Here is a 21590-nt window from a genome sequence, read left to right as displayed (position 1 = left end):
CCTTGTCAGCTCGGGGATTCAATCTAGCAATCTTTCGGTTACTGGCCCGTACACAATGTGAGGTCCATACAGAAACAGTTTGTCGAGATTGGTGTGGAAGAACTTGACTGGCCTGCACAGAGCCCTGACCTCAACCCCATCAAATACCTTTTGGATGAATTGGAACACCAACTGCGAGCCAGGCCTAATCGCCCAACATCAGTGCCCGACTTCACTAATGCTCTTGTGGCTGAATCGAAGTCCCCGCAGAAATGTTCCTACATCTAGTGGAAAGCCTTCCCAGAATAGTGGAGGCTGTTATAGCAGCAAAGGGGGTACCAACTCCATATTGATGCATGGTTTTGGAATTAGATGTTTGACGAGCAGGTTTCCACATACTTTTGGTCATGTGGTGTAGATACTTGTAGGAATAGTTTTACAGCTGTGTTTCTTAACTAAATTGTACAGATAACTATCAGAATATGTACTGTATATTGATTGATATCAACTTACTTCCTGCAGAACAGGTTCCTTAGAACCCTTTTTTCTGTATTTGCTACTCATTTACTCACTCAGACCTGAAGTATATCCTTCCCACACCGGGAAGAACCAGGAAAGTTGATGACCAAAACTACAAATCTATTGACATATTCCATCCCAAATCTCCTGTTGTTGACCATTATATGAAGACTATCAGCTGTGCAAGCATTTCTATAAACTTTACTAAGTGATTCTTTCAAGACGTCCGAAGTCACCCACATTTTGCTCCTGGAGATATGCGAGGGGCTATGTAGTGCCTTATATCCTCACCTGTGTTAGACCCTAGACTTGTTGATCCCATGGCAGTGGGGTTGAGTGGCGAGTAGAAGTGTAAGGTAAATGCACAGCCCCTGGAGCAGACAGATTGTGTTTGTTTTAGCAGGTCCTGGCCTGCTGCAGCTCTCTGGAGAGGTGGCATGTACACACAGGCCGTAAGAACTAGCACAGCCCTCACTTGGCCTGGCACACACACACACACACACACACACACACACACACACACACACACACACACACACACACACACACACACAAACACTGCTCTGGGTAATCTCATCGATACTGCCCTCACACTTCACAAACATGTGCACACACACACACACACAGTACATGCATACATACACACATACACTTCGTTCCATCTACAAAAATCTGTTAGTATTATCTCATTCATTGCCTCCTGAGTAGACAGATGTACTATCTTGATCAGATATGTTCATCAATACACATCGTACACATTGAATCCTGATGCCACTGAATTTGGGAATGTATCCTCATACAGTACTTAAATTCAGTATATAAATATATATATTAATATTATATGGTAGAGACAGTCACTCATTTTTATTCCAAGATTGATCGTTAATTTTGGTGCTTTTGTTGCCTCCTTGTGGTCGTATGGAGAAAAGAGATCATACCGATGTTGCTTACCAAATTTAGATTGGCTCAACTACCTGTTATTATATGTTTAAAGCCCCTAATACAGTTTACACTTCCACCAATGACTTTGACTATAACCTTTGGGCTGAAACAGATACATTAGCTTTACCTTGTGGGCATCCTGAGGAAATTCCCTCTCAGCTCAGCAACATCATGTTACCCCCTCACTGCTCTCCAGCAAGTGAGTGCATGTGACATGGAGACAGGGGCTGAACCGGGGATTAAGATGGTGGGTAAGAGAGAGAGAGAGAGAGAGAGACATACAGAGGAGGTGTGTGTGTGTTCATGTCTGTGTAATTAAGATGTTACGAGTTCCATTTTCCTCTCGGTTCATACTTTTCCCATGTCATCTTCATTTCTGATACCATCAAAACAAAATAAAAACTCAGTGCTGTCCAAGTTTCATTCATATTTCTCTCTCAGAATGTATATTAATCCATTGTTCATATAATGAACCATCAGTTCCAGTAAACTCCTCTGCTTTGTTGAGGGTGTAAGCACTTCTAAATCTAGACTTTACATGTGAGAGAGGAGTAAGTACATTGTCCTAGGCCTACAGAGTGTAAACCCCAGTGTTAAATGGACTTGACATTGACTAATAGAGATACAGAAAGATAAGTATCACTTTCTCAGTTTTTTTTTTTATCCCTACACAGGAGCAATAGCTACAGTGCCTTCAGAAAGTATTCATACCCCTTAACTTACAGTATTTCACATTTTGTTGTGTTACAGCCTGAATTCAAAATATATTAAATATATTTGGTTTTCACCCATCAACACACAATACCCCATAATGACGAAGTGAAAACATGTTTTTTGACATTTTAGAAAATATATTGAAAAATGAATGAAGAAATATCACATTTTCATCAGTATTCACATCCCTGAGTACATTTTTTGTAAAAGCCCCTTTGGCAGTGATTACAGCTGTAAGTATTTCTGGGTAAGTATCTAAGAGCTTTAAACACCTGGGATTGTGCAACATTTGCCCATTATTCTTTGAAAAAATGTTTCAAGCTCTGTCAAATTGGTTGTTGATCATTGCCATAGATTTTCAAGTAGATTTAAGTCAAAGCTGTAACTCGGCCACTCAGGAACATTCACTGTCTTCTTGGTAAGAAAGTCCATTGTAGATTTGTTCTTGTGTTTTAGGTTATTGTCCTGCTGAAAGGTGAATTAATCTACCAGTGTCTGGTGGAAAGCAGACTGAACCAGGTTTTCCTCTAGGATTTTGCCTGTGCTTAACTCCATTCCCTTTATTTTGTATCCTGAAAACTCTCCAGTCCTTAATGATTTCAAGCATACCCATAACATGATGCAGCCACCACTATGCTTTAAAATCCGGAGACTGGTACTCGGTAGTGTATTGTATTGGATTTGCCTTTTTTTTGGTATTACTTTAGTGCCTTGTTGCAAACAGGATGCATGTTTTGGAATAGTTTTATTCTGATCAGGCTCCCTTATCACTCTGTCAGTTAGTTTAGTATTGTGGAGTAACTACAATGTTGTTGATCCATCCTCAGTTTTCTCCTATCACAGCCATTAAACCCTGTAACTGTTTTAAAGTCACCATTGGCCTAATGGTGAAATCCCTGAACGGTTTCCTTCCTCTCTGGAAACTAAGTTAGGAAGGACGCCCGTATCTTTGTAGTGACTGGGTGTATTGATACACCATCCAAAGTGTAATTACAGTTTTTTTCCAACTGCTTACACACAAAATCTTTTCATGTCACACGATTTTTGAAACCTCTCACTCAAAGTGCAAAACTACACACCATATATCCAAAACCATAAGCTATTTCTCAGTCTTTGACTCAGTTGTCAATTGCATAAAACACTTTTTTCAAAACACTACACACAATTCTCTACCTAAAACACCAAAATCTAACAGGAAGTGGCTTGCTTTCCTTTTCCAAACACAACCAATCAAAATGCTACACTTATTCACCAGGTCACACACACACACTCCTCACATGTGCAAACACTAATATCTTAACTGATCACTAACCAATCACTGCTTTACTGTAGTATAGGCCTATAAATAGGTCAAAGGTCAGATTACCTGTTTTGAACAATGGATGCCAACAATGGACAGAGAGCAAGAGGAGTAGGAGGGAGAGGAAGAGGAAGAAGAAGACGGGGGCAAAGAAGAGAATGAAGGAGAGCCATCTATGATGAGATTAGGGCAACACTTGTTGATCATGTGATCAAGCACAGTTTGACCATGAGAGAGGCTGGATTTACAGTGTCGTCCATAATTCGAACCTTCAGAAATGAGAACAGGTATGCAACTATAGCCATCCACTTACTGCACTGCAATGAATGAATGAGGTTGGTTATCATGCTGTACTACATTTTTTTGTACATTGTTTACAGTTCCTATGCTGAACACATACTGTGTTTGAATTCTGTACAGAGTGGAAAGGCAAAGACATATTGGAGGACGAGGACGCTTGTTTACGTATGTACAAGAAACTGTAATTATAAATATGGTTTTGGCCAACAATGCAATTAGAATTCGGGAGATAAAACAGCATATCTTGAATAATGATACCATATTTAACAACATCAATGCTGTAAGACTGTCGACCATACAACGCATCCCCCAACGGCACCGAGTGACGATGAAACAACTTTACAACTCTGACAGAGTCAAGAATATGCGACATGACTTTGTAGAGGTATGTATGCAACACTACTTCCAGTACTTCAGACATACCATATTTACTCATCTGTATATCCTTTTGTCTGTTACAGAGAGTATTGGAGCTGGGTGCCCATGTAATTCGCCATTAATTTATTTATGTGGATGAGGTTGGCTTCAACCTCACCAAAACCAGGCGCCACGGAATAAATGTAATAGGACAGAGGGCAATTACCAATGTCCCTGGACAGCGTGGGGGTAATATAACTATGTGTGCTGCCATCACTCAAAACGGGGTTCTCCATCACAAGGTACAACACCAAAGTACAACACCGGCCATATGCTCACTTTTCTGGATGCAATTTACACAATGCTTGTCCCTGATCCAGATCAGGAGCCTGCTAGATTTGTGGTTTTATGGGACAATGTTAGTTTTCACCGGGCTGTTCTGGTCCAAAACTGGTTTGCCACCCATCCACAATTTGTAGTTTTGTACCTACCCCCATATTCACCTTTTCTAAATCCCATAGAGGAATTCTTCTCAGCCTGGCGCTGGAAAGTGTATGATTGCCAACCCTATGCCCGCATGCCGCTAATCCAGGCAATGGAGGACGCATGTGGGGACATAGAGGTTGCCTCTGTCCAAGGTTGGATACGCCATGCTAGGAGATACTTCCCTCGATGTTTGGCAAGAGAAAACGTATCTTGTATTGTATTGTGGCCAGACCCAGGCCGGAGAAGAGATGAAGCGTAACTTAGCACTGGTGACTGCCCCCCCACCAATTCCTGGACTACCCCCCCAGGACCCCACACACACAATTGTGATCTTTACTGTATTCTAAAGAATATACTTTTGGTTTACATATGTTTATGGTTTTGTTGTATGCTACTGTATACAGCAGTAATGTTTGGCCTAATAAATATTTTTTGTTTCTACATTGCATTGGTGTTTACAGTGTACTTGTTACCCCTCTCAGCAGATTACTTTCACTGTAGAACATTGTATTGAAATGTAGATATAAGCCTATGAAATACCAAAGAGCTTTAGATTTAGAACAACAGTGGTGTTTACATGGTATATCCAAAAATCTACTATTATGAAAGCAATGAAGAAAAGGAGACAGTTTTGAAAATGTGTGTAAGCAGTTGGAAAAAACTGTAATAACTTCACCATGCTCAAAGGGGCATTCAATGTCTGCTTTTTATTTTATTTTCACCCATCTACAAATAGGTGCCCTTCTTTGCAAGGTATTGGAAAACCTCCCTGGTCTTTGTGGTTGAATCTGTGTTTGAAATTCACTTCTCGACTCAGGGACCTTACAGATAATTGCATGTGTGGGGTACAGAGATGAGGTAGACATAAACAAATGATGTTAAACACTATTATTGCACACAGAGTCCATGCAACTTATTGTGTGACTTGTTAAGCAAATGTTTACTCCTAAACTTATTTAGGCTCGCCATAACAAAGGGGTTTCATACTTATCGACTCAAGACATTTCAGCTCTTAGATTGTTAGTGTGTGCGTGTGTGTGTGTGTGTGTGTGTGTGTGTGTGTGTGTGTGTGTGTGTGTGTGTGTGCCCGTGTGTGCACGTGTCTGGGTAGGTAACTGCACGTGTCAGTCTAAGAGGCCAATGAGCATCTTCCTTTGTGAAAAAAGAAAGCAACTTCTGAGAGATACAATGTCAGTGCTACAACTCAGTAATCCTCAAAATACATCATGGTGAATATAAATGTTTATTGTAATCAAAACACTCATTTTGCTTAAAGCCACAGAACACCTCTGTGATCATTTGAAAACCCCTATATAACAGCTTCTTTGCATCAGCTATCTAAATGAAGCCATACTTTGCATCAGTCAGTGCACTCATTCAAAAGCCATGGGAAGAAAATAGAATGAACAGTGATAACTCCTAGACAAGTATGTAGGACCAGCTGGAACTACAGAATTATCCCACCATGACAATGTAAGTTACAATCTATTGATTATGTTCTGGTCAAAATTATAGCAACTGGTAACATGTCATGAAGGTTACAATGGATATGTCAAAGCCTGGAAATGTTGATTATATGTGTCTTTTGGACAACATTGTGTGTGTAGCCTATTGATCTATCAGTTTTTGATGGCTGTAAGGCAAAGTGTTGCATTGTAACTTTCTACTACGAATTAGAGATGATTGAAAATCGGTTTACGCCATTGTTTTCACTAGTCTAGCATAGAGCAATTGAATTGTCTTATTTTTTCCATGACTTTAAATAGAAAAAATAAGAACTCCCAAATTAAGATAATGCTGATGGGTGCAGACATTGTAAGATTAATCATCACATTTTTGAGAGAACAAACTGCTAAGAAAGGGAACATGAGGTCTCGTACTGCGTTGGTGGTCAGTCAACCTCTAAGTATTTGCAGGTGTTTCCTATGCATTTCCTGATATATCATGTAGACTTGCTTAGTTCAGTTTCAGGGTTGGTTTTGAAAGGCTTAATTTAGGCATCAGATTTGTGCAGATGTGCTCTATGCTAATTTGGTGTGACGGCTACAAAGAAGAAATCTTTACTCGTCAGTGTTCCAAACGGGACATTATTTGTCTTTTTACCTAAACATGCAAACACCATCAGATAGAATTCATAGCAAGCAGAGCACTGGATTAACCAGATTTGATGAAATATAGCAGAACAGATGAACTTGAATGACATTCACTCTCACAGGATGGGTTGCCAATAAGAACTAACTTAAAGCCACACCCCTAATAAACCACTAATCTGAGGCACATTTCACTGCTTCTATGGCTTTATACACTACTGCCATTGTATTTGCTCAATTAGCAAATGAGACAGCTCATGTATGACGGACCCTTTAAATTAGCTTTAAAAATGCTACATTTTCTCTCAGCCTCATGGATGGTTAAATGTGTAGAATTGCAGGAAATTAGCTTTAAAACAGCAACATTTTCTCTCAGCCTCATGGCAAAATGTGTAGAATAGCATGAGATTAGCTATAAAACTGCAAATCTTTCTCTTTGTCCCATGCATCAACATTTCTGAAGGCTTTACGAGGGGGAAAGCTGATTCATGTACAAGACTGTGCAGCAACACTTACTCTGTTGTAATCTGAATTTGAATTTAAAGTATGTAAAGAAAGTAGTAACTATCAATAGTCACTATTTGAATTGTGTGGATAATAAAAAAATGTAGCGCAAATTCCTTAGTCCTTATATCGGTACCATTCAAGTCATTTACTGGATCTTTGTGGACACTGACAGCCGTGTTTAGAGTGTAAAAGAGTGTAGTAGTCAAGCTCTCAGTCAATGTCAGTGGAACGTTGGTGACACTGGGACCACTCAGGGAAACCTGTGGTTGGAAGAGATGTGACATCACTTGAGGTTTTGTAGCGGCTGTTATAAAGCAAGTCACTGAAGCCCATCACTCACTATGATTCTGTGTCAAACTCACATCCTATTAAGAAAAGTCAACCAATTCAACAAATTACTCAGAGCTTGAGATATCTGAAAGCCATAGAGCATGCACTGGAAGAAATGTAAGTACATGATCCTTTTAAAAATTGAATCGAAATAGAAATTAGAAACGTTGACACAAACGTTGTGCTATGTTCCAAAACATTATATTTTTACCTCATCAATGTGATCAAACATTGCCAAACAGAATCATTTACATTTTTGACTATGGTATGCCAACATCTTATTGCAGGGACAGTAATAGCAGATGACTCAGTGTCAAGTAGCCTACCTCCTCCAACTAACCAGTCATTCTACAATATGTACTGTAAGGGGGTGCTGTGGAAATGTCCAAATGATTACTACAAGACAACAACACTGAAAACTATGGCACGTGAATTAGTATTTTGCACATTGTCATTGAGGGTCAAAAGTTGGGGTCAGAGGTTGAGGGTCGTAATTGATACATCATCCCTTACAGAAAAAGGATTTACTATTCGGTATTCAGTAAACCGTTCAAGTTGTGTGGCGACATGTTTCAGGCCAGTGTTGATGGATAGTTTCCTCCAAGCCTCGTCACCTTTTTTCACCCTAGTGTCATGGTTAAGATGATTTACAGTGTTTTTTTTTAACTTAGAAAGTTGTTATAAAGCAACAACGCACGAGGAGCCATAAGACTTAAAAGGAATAGAAGATTAGGTCATTGTTTGGACAGAGAGATTTTTACATTCATTAATCTGCGACAGGGATGGTGTTAAAGTAGCTCTTTGAACCAAATCCTAACTTGCAATCCACAATTTTAACTAGAGTAACTTTCTACTTCAGCATATAGACATGCAGTGAAAGGGCTAAAAGCAATGTTGTCATCACTGGAGAAAGTTTTATGTTTGGAAAGAGGAAGACAATCATTTGGAGGTTGGCTATAATCTTGATATGCAAAACGGCCCAAACACCACACCACTGTAAAACATCACAGCTGCATGGCTTCCTCTTTTGTACAGCTTGGAATCTTGTGTGTGTCTAAGTGCGTTCGGCGTGCGCGTGTGCGTGTCATTGTGTTCATGAAGACGAGGACTGAATTCATCATTCTTTTTCAAGTTCTCTTAGATCTTCATGTGTTTCATGTCAATTAAATACGGAGTTTTAACTGCTCGTTTTCATACTAAATGTGGACACCGCCTTCAACATAATTCCCTCACACTCGCTCAAATGAATTTCCATTTGTACAGCTTCTGGTTGCTCCAGTTACATTGAGAGTTTATATTCACCCATAGGTAGTGGAATATAATAATGCATTATAGAAAATAAAAATACTGAGGTCCTCCAAAAAAAAGAAACATTTTATTCAGTTTCATAGTGTTATGCTTTACCTTCCATTGACTGGTTGTAACGGTATGACCTCTGAGTAATCCTTTTGTGCTGTAGCTTCCTTTCCCACTGACATGCATGTTATACATGTGGTTACTGCTTGTCAGAGCCTACAGCTTTCTCAGAGGCTGCACGAGGGCTGCCTGCCTGCAGTACAGACACACTTAGTGTAATTAAAGGGATAGTTGACATTTTAAGATTGTGCTCATCTTTTGACTTGCCTAAAGTTTTACTGTAAGTTCATTAGCTGGTTATTTAATAAAGTGTAATTGTTTGGATGAAACAACAACTTCTTACTGTAGTTAAGTTGAAAAAAAGATACAATTCAGAAATATGACGTTGTTTCTGAATATTTAGGAACGTTAGCTGGCTAACTCATTGATCCTGCTCCAGGTGAAATAACACATTCAGAAGAAACTACTACACTGGGAGGAGTTACAGTCTTTTGCACCACAGTAATTGAAGTGTAAATGTAGGAGGACATTTAGTGCAGCGTTGATGGGCTCATTGAGTGATATGTAGGAATGGGGGCTGTACTGTACATTACAGGGGGGAAAGCATTCTTTGCTTGTTCAAGGATAAGAAGTCAAGCGGCACTACCTTATTTTCAATGAAGCTTTGTGAAATATAGTACAATCTATTTGCTAGAAATAAGACGAAAGGAGCATTTACTGTAAGAACAGACAATGGCGCCGTTTTTCAAATCCTTTACGACGAAACCGTTTTCCACCCAATTAATTTTGTCTGGTTGATTTTAAAAGTCATTTAAAAAAGGCTCATTTGTGATCAACAAAGGGAAAAGCAGGCTGTTTTCCCCCCACAGCGGTACACTTCAAGGTGAATTTCCAGTACATTTTTGATCGAGTGAGCCAGAGTGGCTGCTGACATTAATTACAAGGCCACAACATTCCACACCTCAGTATGCAAACAATGGTCCAGCCACCCCGGTTTTCCTTGGAAGTCCCTTATCTCAGTTGTTGGCCATGTGACAACATATTAGTTACTCTCGATGGCTCAGGAGCGCACATACGCACACACACATGCACACACACTTTTACCTAAGGGCTGTAATGTCTGCTAGTAATTGGGCCTCATAGAGTTGAATAATAATGTGAAGGTCATTTAAAGTTGTTATTTGGGTAGAAAGTTCAATCAGCTGACTGTTCCATTGCTGGGGGGGAGGGGGGAGGGGGTAAATCAATCTGATATAGATTTAGATCTGGAGAGGAAAGTGGCAGGACTCACTCCAGCTAACAACACCGCCAGATCTGAGCCAGAATGGCAGTATCTGAAACCATAGGGCCTCCACCTCTGCATTGTAGATCATCATCAGTCTCTAGACACCTGACAACAGAAACCGGTTCCCACGATTTCACACACCTTGGTCACACACATGTGCACAGACAATCAGTGTCTTATTGTATGTGACAGTCATTTTTAAAGAGAGTTTTTTTAATAAAAATATTAAAACCTGGTGAAATGGATAAGTCAAATACACAATATGATATTCCTTTCCTTAGTCAACCAAATTTGTATTAAATAAGGAACATTTCTATGGACCAATTTCATGAGCCTAAAGACCATGATTTTTCCCTCACTAAAATATAAGCAATTGAGTTCATCTGCAGATGCCTTACCTTAGTTGAGTGATTAATTGATTCATTCAGTCACTGAGAAAGAACTTGGAGTTTGTCCGATAGTGAGTCAAGGTTATAATCAATGTGCATTAAATATCTACTGGCACATATCATTAAGAGAAGATGATTCATTCAAAAACAAATTCATTAAGTGGGAGTTGACAAAGGTAATAGAAGTGAACTGGTAGCAATTCAACTTCCAAAATATCCTTTTCAACAATGACAACAAAGCTGCTCAAAATGTACGTCTCGCAAGTATTTTTCATTCACGCTTAGTTATAAACTTCTGAATGCGTTGTCATTAACGACATGTCTATGGTAAAATGCCTCCCTCTATTTGAATGTATCAACATGAAATTATCTATAGCCTACTCTAGTCTATCAAATTGACAAATACTTTGTCTGTAAAAAGATGACAGTTTATATAGCATGTGAGAAGTGCTGTTCTCATGTTGTTGAAAAGATTTGTTTCACAATAGAGGTGCGTTTCAAATTCCAACTTGGCCTACTTAAAGAGGTCCCCACACTCAGGTCCAGTTTCATTTCAAGCTAGAACTTGCAGAATGTCCGAGGTGTTTCGGTGTCTCTTAGTGCCTACAGACATAAGATTGCTGGGTGTAGCACACTTGAGCTTGAGCTTCTTCTTTTGTTTCTATTATGTTCCTTCCTGTCCACATATGCAATCAGAACCACTATCGGTGGTGCAAATCACATCTATGACACCTCTTCTTAAAGAGTTTTCACTGAACTTTTGCTTCTGTGGATGCTCTCTAACCAAAAGGTGTCTCCTAAATGGACAGAAATATTGTCTTGAAATGACCTCAGGACAGAAAGGGACACACCTCCCTACCACAACCATGAGGCAAACAATAAGCAACGGAACCTCCTTGTTACATCTTTAAAGAGCAATCAATGAATAATAGAGTTCTGTAGTTGCAGACCTAACCCTTACGAACACAGATATAAGCTAACTGCCAGTTTCTCCTTTCTGTGATTGGCTCTATAGCTCCTTCCTCAGGGCAGCCTGATGAAAAGCCATACCAAGGAGTGCGAGTCCGAGACCCAGTCAAAGAGTTGCTGAGGAGGAAACGAGGACTGCTTCTCCACAATGCCAAAACAGTGCCCCCTAGAGCGGTGAGGGAAATATAACAAGAACTATGAAATGAGTGTGAGCCTGTCATCCTATAATAGAGAATTGAACAAGACAGAGTAGGAGACAAAAGAGAACAGAGACCAAGTCAGCGAAGCCACAGGAATGCCATTTGAAACATTTTCGATAAGTGTCAACCTAAATTGTCAACCTGTCAACCTAAGGCGTCAACCAGAATCTTTAGCATTTTTTCTTGTCTTTACAAAATGCCCTAAAAATGAGAGAGAAGACCTTTCGTTGGGCTGGACATGCACAACGTAAACTGAAAGGAGCCTAGAGAAGATTAGATCAGATTCCACGGCAGGGTAGATAAAGGGGATTTTGTCCTTATTTAATACAGGTGTTTTTCCATGACAGTTACAACATGGCTGCAGGGCTGGGCACAGGGCCTATGCAAATCAACTCAGCCCAGCCGTGCCAAGGAGCCCTCTTACCAACCTATGAATTACCTCTGACAACACACAACACACACACAGTAAGGCATTCTCAACACTACACTCCAAACACACAGGCCCTGATGAGATGGAAAGGTAGAGGGCCTGTTAAAAAAATAAGGGATAGCCAACTAAATGGACTGTATTACTTGATAGTCTGTAATCTCAGAGGTACTTGATAGTCTAAAAACAGAGGTTCTCAGAGGTTCAGGGAAAGGTTCAGCAGATCAGTAGAAGAAGTTGGACTGAGTTCAGTTTTTTTGACTAAATGTGTAGTATTTGTCTTTAAAATAAGATAAACGCAAAATTAGGTTAAAGATGAATATGTCATAGAAAATATGACACACCTTTTGCAACAACAATTAAGCAGTAATTCACAAGGGGGTGTGGTATATCAGCCAATCAGCATTCAGGTCTCTAACCACCCAGTTTATAATATACAGTATACAATGTAGTTCTCCAGCTTGGCAATTGAATGTGCATGCCTGGATTCAATTTAAATGTCTCCTGTTCTAGAACTCTCCTGCCATTCTACTGTTTCCTTCCAGCTTCCATATAAGTCTCACACGCAGGCATACACACACGCACACGCACACACACACACACACACACACACACACACACACACACACACACACACACACACACACACACACACACACACACACACACACACACACACACACACACCAATGGATATAATTGACTCATTATTGGAGTGTGAAGTAATAAAAGTTAATACATTGTTCTACACACACAGAGTTTAGGAACATGACCTTATAAGCCAGTGGATTTGTAGCTACTGTTTAAGTGACGTTGGCATTTAAAAATATTCATATCACTTTCCTTCAGGTAGATTTATCATTATATATTTTTCACAGGTTGGGGTACTAAACAACAACTTGCCTTCATATGCACAGCTTGGTAAGTGAATTAGAGTATATATTCCCATCATTACTTTGGATGATCAGTTTAAAGCTGTACGTTACTATTGGCTACTAGTGCTAACCCATTATGATATCCACATAGGGACTTCCGGGTTTGAAGTGGCTAGTAGCCTATCCAGTGACTCCTCCACAGTCAATGATGTCGGCCTCTGTGCAGGTTGGATAGCCCAGCCTGCAGCTACTGCTCTCCAGCCCATGAACCATTGGTCTTACCCAGAGTACCTCCAGCAGCATGACCCCACCACCTCAACCACCACCACCCTGCCCCTCACCACTGACACGTACATGCAGCCCATGTGTCCCAGCTACACCGTGGTGGGCCCATCCTCCATGCTCACCTACACACACACGCCTCTCTTTACCAACTTCGGGGTGAGTGAAAGAGCAACAAATCTTGATCATGTGCCAACTGAATAAAGTGTAAACTCTGTAAACATTGCATCTTGTCCACAGAGCATAGGGCAATACACATTTACCTGTACAAACAATTTGTAACACAACTGGGTTTTGACTACTAACACATCCACTGTTGTTGGTCCAGACCCTAGCACCAACATCCACAGCCCTACCACAAGTGGACCTCCAGGACTCGGTGCTGACTTATATCCCGTGGGCCCAGCCGCTAACCACCATCCCTTCATCGGGTGTGCAGTTTGCCTCTCACCCTGCCACTCTGGCTGGGTCTCAGCTGCTTCCGATGTCCATGCCAGTGACCCCCACCATGCCCCAGCAGGACCCTCAGCCCCAGCCCCTGGAGCAGCACCCTGCTGGGGCTGAAGAACCCAACCCTCTGGAAAAACTTCTGGAGGACCAAGATCAGGATGACAAATACACATATGTGAACAGTTCCTCAATCTTCATCCCCGGTGTCTAAGATATATCAGTGTTGCAGCCAGTCGTAAGCATTAATGAAATGCTTACACAATGCTTATGAATGTGTTATGTAGGTACCCATTATATTTCTATTGCTCAGAATTCAGGTTAATATAGAGTATGTTTGTAGTTATACTATCCTTTATGTTGTAATGTACATTTAAGTACTGTGAATTGCTTTTTTCATGATGAAAAAGGGGACAGTGTAGTTTTACTAGTTCTAATATTTACTGAACAAATGTTTTGCTGAAAAATAACTGCTGTAATGTATTATAGATGCTTTAACTGAAAGACAGGCCTTGATTGATATGTCCCGAATCATGCTAAAAGTTTAAATGTATTTTTTATTTAAATGACTTGTAAGGTATTTATTTATTTTAAGTACCTCATTTCTGACAGCCATAATCGAATACAGTTGTTTTAAAAGTAGTTACTCTTGAGATGTGTATTCAAATATTTGAAATCATTTCCTAAAGTCATTCAATTGTTAAATCAACCCGTGATGAAAAAGGGAACAGTTTTGTAGTTTTACTAGTTCTAATGTTTACTAAACAAATACTTTCCTGAAAAATAACTGCTGTCATAAAATAACTGCTGTCATGTACTATAGATACTATAACTGAAAGGCAGTTAAATCAACCCATATCTGTAATTATCCAGGGTCTGCTTTGAAGAGTATTTGGCATAAAACATGAAAACCTCCTCTCATTTCCTGTTGCCTTGCTCTCTCTTGCTGTTATTTTTTGAAGCAGAAGTTGGAAGTTATGGCTGTCAGTTAACTATGGTACAGGAGTGGGAAAGCCCATGGTTCTCTGTTTATCTGGCTGTCCCATCAGTGTCTCCCCTGTAGGGTCCCCTCCTCCGAAACCGACAAAGACTGGGCTCTGCAACCCACCTGCCACACCCACCTGAAGCACACCAACTACTGCAGGTTTGAGGTCCAGCAAGACTGTGCGCTTGTGTTCTTTCAGTTTATTGGTTTATGTTTGGAGAAATGTTGCATACAAAAGTGTTATGTGTGGTATGTTCAATGTAAAAAATAAATGAAAAAGCCATGTAACATTACAGTATTTAGAAATCCTGAAGCGTGTGAGGCTTCAAAATGTATTATGTCAAACATATAATGTCAATAATTGTCAAACCTCTACTGTTTCTGTTTATTTTTAATTAAAGTTCACTTATAAATTCATTTTAATGCCATGACTCAATATATCTTTAATAGGATACAAATACCTCTCAGAGTGGACAGAGCTGACAGTTCTAAGGCCTCATAGGATAGGCACTGAATACAACTATTACAGAACATTATGATTTTCAGTTGAGGATAAAACAGAAAATGATATCTTTATCTTATCCAAATTATGTACGAAATGAAACACAGCTAGCAGTGGGGCATAATAAAAGTGTTTGAAACTTGAACTAAATCATCAAGGGAACCACAATCAGTCGTATCTGTCAAAGGAAAAATATATTTTGCACATCTTGAAAATCGATCGCCAATGACAACGTGCTCCATCAGGCCATCAACCTCTTATATCTGTTATAACATGTGTTAACGCCCTTAGGATGATGTAGTGGATCTGAGGAGACAGGGTCGTGACCTACCTTGTAGCCTCTTTCTGTTTGTGTTTGCATTGCTTTATAGTACTTCAGAAAAAAGATGACATCAATGTTAGGACGATATGGCATTATTGCTGAACTATTTGATTCTTATCATGACTCTCAACTAATGCTGCCAGTGTATATCCTGTACCCTCTTAAGAATACTGCACCTTTAATGTGAGATGCTCCAACATGCCTGCACAGCTGCCCTGAGACTGAGGCCGGGACATGAGCTATGGCTGCCAGTTTAAAAGAAACGGCACAGTGCCAGTCATGAAGATGAAACCTCAGAACAATTTCACAAGAAGTATTGAGTTAGTTGTAGGCTGGAAGAGAAAATGTTGAGAATGTGATTTGTGTATTTGCTCCTTGAAAAATATTAGACAAAAGGTTTCTAAAGGGGTTCTTTGAGGACAGGTAGGATTGCTTAAATGAAAAGGTTCTACCTGCAGCCAAAAAGGGTTATGCTACAGGGACAAGTCAAACAACCCTTTATGGCTTTAGGTAACAACTTTTTTCTAAGAGTGTATGTTTGCTTTTCTCTAGCTTTGGTTGATATCCTCAACTTCTCATACTGGATGATCTATCCATGTTATGTTCTATCCATGTTATAATGGTTGGGATCTCTCTCTCTTGCTCCATTAGATACGGTTTACCATATCGCACCACATTTTACTACAGGTGAAAGGTTCAGTACACACCACTGCATTCTTTACCAGAATGTAGGCCGGCCCTCTTTGAAATCACATTGGTCGATCCATTGCTGTCTTTTACCTATAAATCCTAACACCATGAATAACCGTATGAGTACGAGTTACCATACCCGTTCTCAGGAATGCCTAACTCTGGAAACCCTTTCGGCCTCCTCAGAGTTAGGTACATCTGCTTTTAGCTTACTTGCACACCATGTATGGAACAATCAGAGTTCCCTACAAATGCAGATTCTGGTGCCTCCTGGGCAGTTCAAAATCTTGTTTAGGGACCTCCTTGCTGAGGAATGTGATTGTTTTCCTTGAATATTTGTATTATATTCTATTTTATTTTAATTTTATTTTGTGTGTATTTTATTTATTTATTTATTTTTATTTATTTTACCTTTATTTAACCAGGTAGGCAAGTTGAGAACAAGTTCTCATTTACAATTGCGACCTGGCCAAGATAAAGCAAAGCAGTTTGACAGATACAACAACACAGAGTTACACATGGAGTAAAACAAACATACAGTCAATAATAAAGTATAAACAAGTCTATATACAATGTGAGCAAATGAGGTGAGAAGGGAGGTAAAGGCAAAAAAGGCCTTGGTGGCAAGGTAAATACAATATAGCAATTAAAACACTGGAATGGTAGTTTTGCAATGGAAGAATGTGCAAAGTAGAAATAAAAATAATGGGGTGCAAAGGAGCAAAATAAATAAATAAATTAAATACAGTTGGGAAAGAGGTAGTTGATAGGGCTAAATTATAGGTGGGCTATGTACAGGTGCAGTAATCTGTGAGCTGCTCTGACAGTTGGTGCTTAAAGCTAGTGAGGGAGATAAGTGTTTCCAGTTTCAGAGATTTTTGTAGTTCATTCCAGTCATTGGCAGCAGAGAACTGGAAAGAGAGGCGGCCAAAGAAAGAATTGGTTTTGGGGGTGACTAGAGAGATATACCTGCTGGAGCGTGTGCTACAGGTGTATGCAGGGTTCCGTTTTAAAATAGATATTGGTCTCAATGGTGACTCATTGGTGATAATTGTATTGTTATGACCTCAGAAGCGAGATAAATGGTAAATGGACCTGTATGAATAAACAGGTATATTTCTCCTCTTATAGCTTTGAGAGATGGGGGAAAACCCAAATCCATTCTCTGCCATGGAACGTGCCATGGATGGGATTACTATTAGCCTGAGATCAGGTAAATCCATCATCCCCTTCAGTTAGTGCTTTTATGGTTGGCCCCTTAGGGCCATCGTAGGCTTACAGAGTAACGTTTTGTGGTTTTACTATGACATTGAACTTGCTGTGAAACCTTGTTTAATAAATCATTTTACTGAAGTGGGCTAAATCAAGGTCACACGGAGTGTTTCAAGGTCATCTTAAACAAATGTACTTTGAAACAAAAGTATACACCCCACACACATGGTTGTGGGCTTAGAAAAAAGAAGAAGACACCTGTACCATGTCAGATATAGAGTTGAAATGTATAAAATGTTGAGTTTGCATCCCAATATTACACTTTATATACAGTGCCTTGCGAAAGTATTCGGCCCCCTTGAACTTTGCGACCTTTTGCCACATTTCAGGCTTCAAACATAAAGATATAAAACTGTATTTTTTTGTGAAGAATCAACAACAAGTGGGACACAATCATGAAGTGGAACGACATTTATTGGATATTTCAAACTTTTTTAACAAATCAAAAACTGAAAAATTGGGCGTGCAAAATTATTCAGCCCCTTTTACTTTCAGTGCAGCAAACTCTCTCCAGAAGTTCAGTGAGGATCTCTGAATGATCCAATGTTGACCTAAATGACTAATCATGATAAATACAATCCACCTGTGTGTAATCAAGTCTCCGTATAAATGCACCTGCACTGTGATAGTCTCAGAGGTCCGTTAAAAGCGCAGAGAGCATCATGAAGAACAAGGAACACACCAGGCAGGGCCGAGATACTGTTGTGAAGAAGTTTAAAGGCGGAATTGGATACAAAGAGATTTCCCAAGCTTTAAACATCCCAAGGAGCACTGTGCAAGCGATAATATTGAAATGGAAGGAGTATCAGACCACTGCAAATCTACCAAGACCTGGCCGTCCCTCTAAACTTTCAGCTCATACAAGGAGAAGACTGATCCGAGATGCAGCCAAGAGGCCCATGATCACTCTGGATGAACTGCAGAGATCTACAGCTGAGGTGGGAGACTCTGTCCATAGGCCAACAATCAGTCGCATATTGCACAAATCTGGCCTTTATGGAAGAGTGGCAAGAAGAAAGCCATTTCTTAAAGATATCCATAAAAAGTGTTGTTTAAAGTTTGCCACAAGCCACCTGGGAGACACACCAAACATGTGGAAGAAGGTGCTCTGGTCAGATGAAACCAAAATTGAACTTTTTGGCAACAATGCAAAACGTTATGTTTGGCGTAAAAGCAACACAGCTCATCACCCTGACCACACCATCCCCACTGTCAAACATGGTGGTGGCAGCATCATGGTTTGGGCCTGCTTTTCTTCAGCAGGGACAGGGAAGATGGTTAAAATTGATGGGAAGATGGATGGAGCCAAATACAGGACCATTCTGGAAGAAAACCTGATGGAGTCTGCAAAAGACCTGAGACTGGGACGGAGATTTGTCTTCCAACAAGACAATGATCCAAAACATAAAGCAAAATCTACAATGGAATGGTTCAAAAATAAACATATCCAGGTGTTAGAATGGCCAAGTCAAAGTCCAGACCTGAATCCAATCGAGAATCTGTGGAAAGAACTGAAAACTACTGTTCACAAATGCTCTCCATCCAACCTCACTGAGCTCGAGCTGTTTTGCAAGGAGGAATGGGAAAAAATTTCAGTCTCTCGATGTGCAAAACTGATAGAGACATACCCCAAGCGACTTACAGCTGTAATCGCAGCAAAAGGTGGCGCTACAAAGTATTAACTTACGGGGGCTGAATAATTTTGCACGCCCAATTTTTCAGTTTTTGATTTGTTAAAAAAGTTTGAAATATCCAATAAATGTCGTTCCACTTCATGATTGTGTCCCACTTGTTGTTGATTCTTCACAAAAAAATACAGTTTTATATCTTTATGTTTGAAGCCTGAAATGTGGCAAAAGGTCGCAAAGTTCAAGGGGGCCGAATACTTTCGCAAGGCACTGTACATCACAGAAGACTGAAATATAACAAAACTGTTTGACATAGAAACACTGGATCAAAAAAAATATTCTTAATTGTATAATAAATAATGACAAATATTAATAACATTCCACCCATGAGAACAAAGAGGGTGATTTTGGTCAATGACTGCAGGAAAACTATCTTACATTCGCCACTCTTTTTTAAGGAGTAATTTTTTACAAGTGATCTTGGAAGTAACAATTCTATAATGCAAAGTCTCCGGTGTAGCAAATGTAATTCTATGCATTGGATTTCATATGCTTGAAATAAATGACTGTATAGTTGTGGAGTAATAAATGAGGATTTTCTGCAGGTGTAAAAGCATACATTTTGGAGGGTGTGTTGTGCATTAATAAAAGTTGTCAGGCCATCTTCTTTAACTCATTTGGGCCTGAAAAAAGCTGATGCATTAACACATTTTAAAACTCTAGTAATGAACAAAGTGAAAGGGGATGGTTGAGAAAGCAACTTGAAAGAGTTTATCTCCTATCTCTTCCTATTTCATATTGATGAGGCCGCAGGTAGCCTAGTGGTTAGAGCATTGGGCCAATAACCAAAAGGTTGCTAGATCAAATCCCTTAGCTGACAAGGTAAAAAAAATATGTTGTTCTGCCCCTGAACAAATCAAATAACCTACTGTTCGCAGGCTGTCATTCTAATTAAAATGTTTTTCTTAACTGATTTGCCTAGTTAAATGAATTAGGTTCTTCAAGAATCAATATGAACATTTCATTAATAAGGAAGTCCAAAAATGGACGATGCGACTGCAGATTACCCCTTTAAGGTCAACTGTATCATGAACTTTACCAAGTACCAGGACATTTTTACCAAAAACCTGGTTGCTTCTGCCAGGAAGCTGACACCTGACTGCAAGTGGACATTCCAGCAAGACAATAACCCCAAGCAATAATCAAAATCTACAAAGAAATGGTTAACTGACCACTAAATCAACATTTTGCAATGGCCATCTCAGTCTCCGGACTTGAACCCCATTGAAAACCTGTGGTTTGAACTGAAGAGGGCAGTCCATAAGCACAGATGAAGGATATCAAGGCTCTGGAAAGAGTCTGTATGGAGGAATGGTCTAAGACCCCTCCCAATATGTTCTCCAATCTCATTTAATATTTTATGTTTATTTTATAGTATTTTTTTACTCACCTTTATCAAGGGTGCCAATAATTATGGACCTGACTGTATATCATTGAGGTACAAATGGACAGGCGATCAACCTTCGAGGGATAATGTCTTTACAATGATAAAATAAAAAAGAGATACATTCAGACAGGTTCAGACCAACCCGCATATTCATCTACTGGGAGAAATGATCTGTGAAAAAAATCTTACATCAACACATTATATTGGTAATGCAATAGCTATGAGCACATCTCATGCTCAGACTTGCCCTCTTGCAACACTGGGAATGTAAAAGTTGCCCTCAAACATCCCTAGTCTTCAAAGAGCAATATGTCATGACACAATTATACTGGGACTTGTTGGGAAAATATGTACTGTGGATGATTAGGCATAATGGCAAATGGAAAAGACCTCTACTGGACACATGAGCTTACAGGGGAACACATACAGCAACAAACACCTCATCACTGCAAAGATCAGACTTCAAATTAGAAAAATCCAAGCTTGAAAAACAGGATAAAAATTTTTTAACACCACATACCCAAAAACCTAGGAGTAAAATATAAATGACACTTGGAACAGGCCAAAAATAAAATCAGCTTGTTTAAAGGAGAAGGGACAAGCCACATAAAAAATAATTGCACAAAGTAGTGAAGATTTGCATCACTATGACACCAAGACCAAGCAAGTTATTGGCCTGAGGCTTAAAAGGTCTGTAAGGACTAAAGAGAACTGGGTAGTAGGTTTGGAACTAAAACAGCAGAGTGTTGGAAAATCTAGATTGTTGACACAATGCAATACTAATAGTAAAAGGGGTGGCACCAGCACATATATGGAGTTTGGAGTTTGGAGTTTGCAGCCCCAAAGTGGAGGGGAGCTCTCAAAACAGAATTAGAATTGCAGGTGTCACGGTGGCGTGTATGGTGCAGCACCTCTCTTCTCTCCCTGCTCTGGCTTCCTGGTGCTAGAGGGCACACTTTCTGAAAGGTAGAGCACAGGTGTGCTAGTCTG

The 21590-nt window shown here is 39.8% G+C and overlaps 1 protein-coding gene across 5 annotated transcripts; it reads left to right on the top strand.

Annotated features, from left to right (window-relative positions):
- Positions 1-6001: 6001 nt before the first annotated feature.
- Positions 6002-15156, top strand: LOC139382473 (POU domain class 2-associating factor 1). Of its 5 annotated transcripts, none has more exons than XM_071126547.1 (6): positions 6002-6070; positions 11570-11697; positions 12071-12188; positions 13029-13071; positions 13177-13466; positions 13636-15156. In XM_071126547.1, exons 2-6 carry the CDS (start codon positions 11672-11674, stop codon positions 13966-13968), a joined length of 810 nt encoding a protein of 269 aa, XP_070982648.1. In that variant the 5' UTR covers positions 6002-6070; positions 11570-11671; the 3' UTR covers positions 13969-15156. The 5 variants fall into 5 exon arrangements, with proteins under 5 accessions (XP_070982648.1, XP_070982644.1, XP_070982650.1 ...); XM_071126549.1 differs by lacking the exon at positions 6002-6070 and adding an exon at positions 7533-7641 and having other exon boundaries at positions 13252-13466; XM_071126544.1 differs by lacking the exon at positions 6002-6070 and adding an exon at positions 7533-7641.
- The last annotated feature ends 6434 nt before the right edge of the window (positions 15157-21590 follow it).

This window comes from Oncorhynchus clarkii, chromosome 24 (genome assembly GCF_045791955.1).
Source record: "Oncorhynchus clarkii lewisi isolate Uvic-CL-2024 chromosome 24, UVic_Ocla_1.0, whole genome shotgun sequence".
Lineage (NCBI taxonomy): Eukaryota > Metazoa > Chordata > Actinopteri > Salmoniformes > Salmonidae > Oncorhynchus > Oncorhynchus clarkii.
The sequence above is the reverse complement of the archived record's forward strand: the minus strand, read 5'-3'. Positions and strand labels throughout refer to the sequence as shown.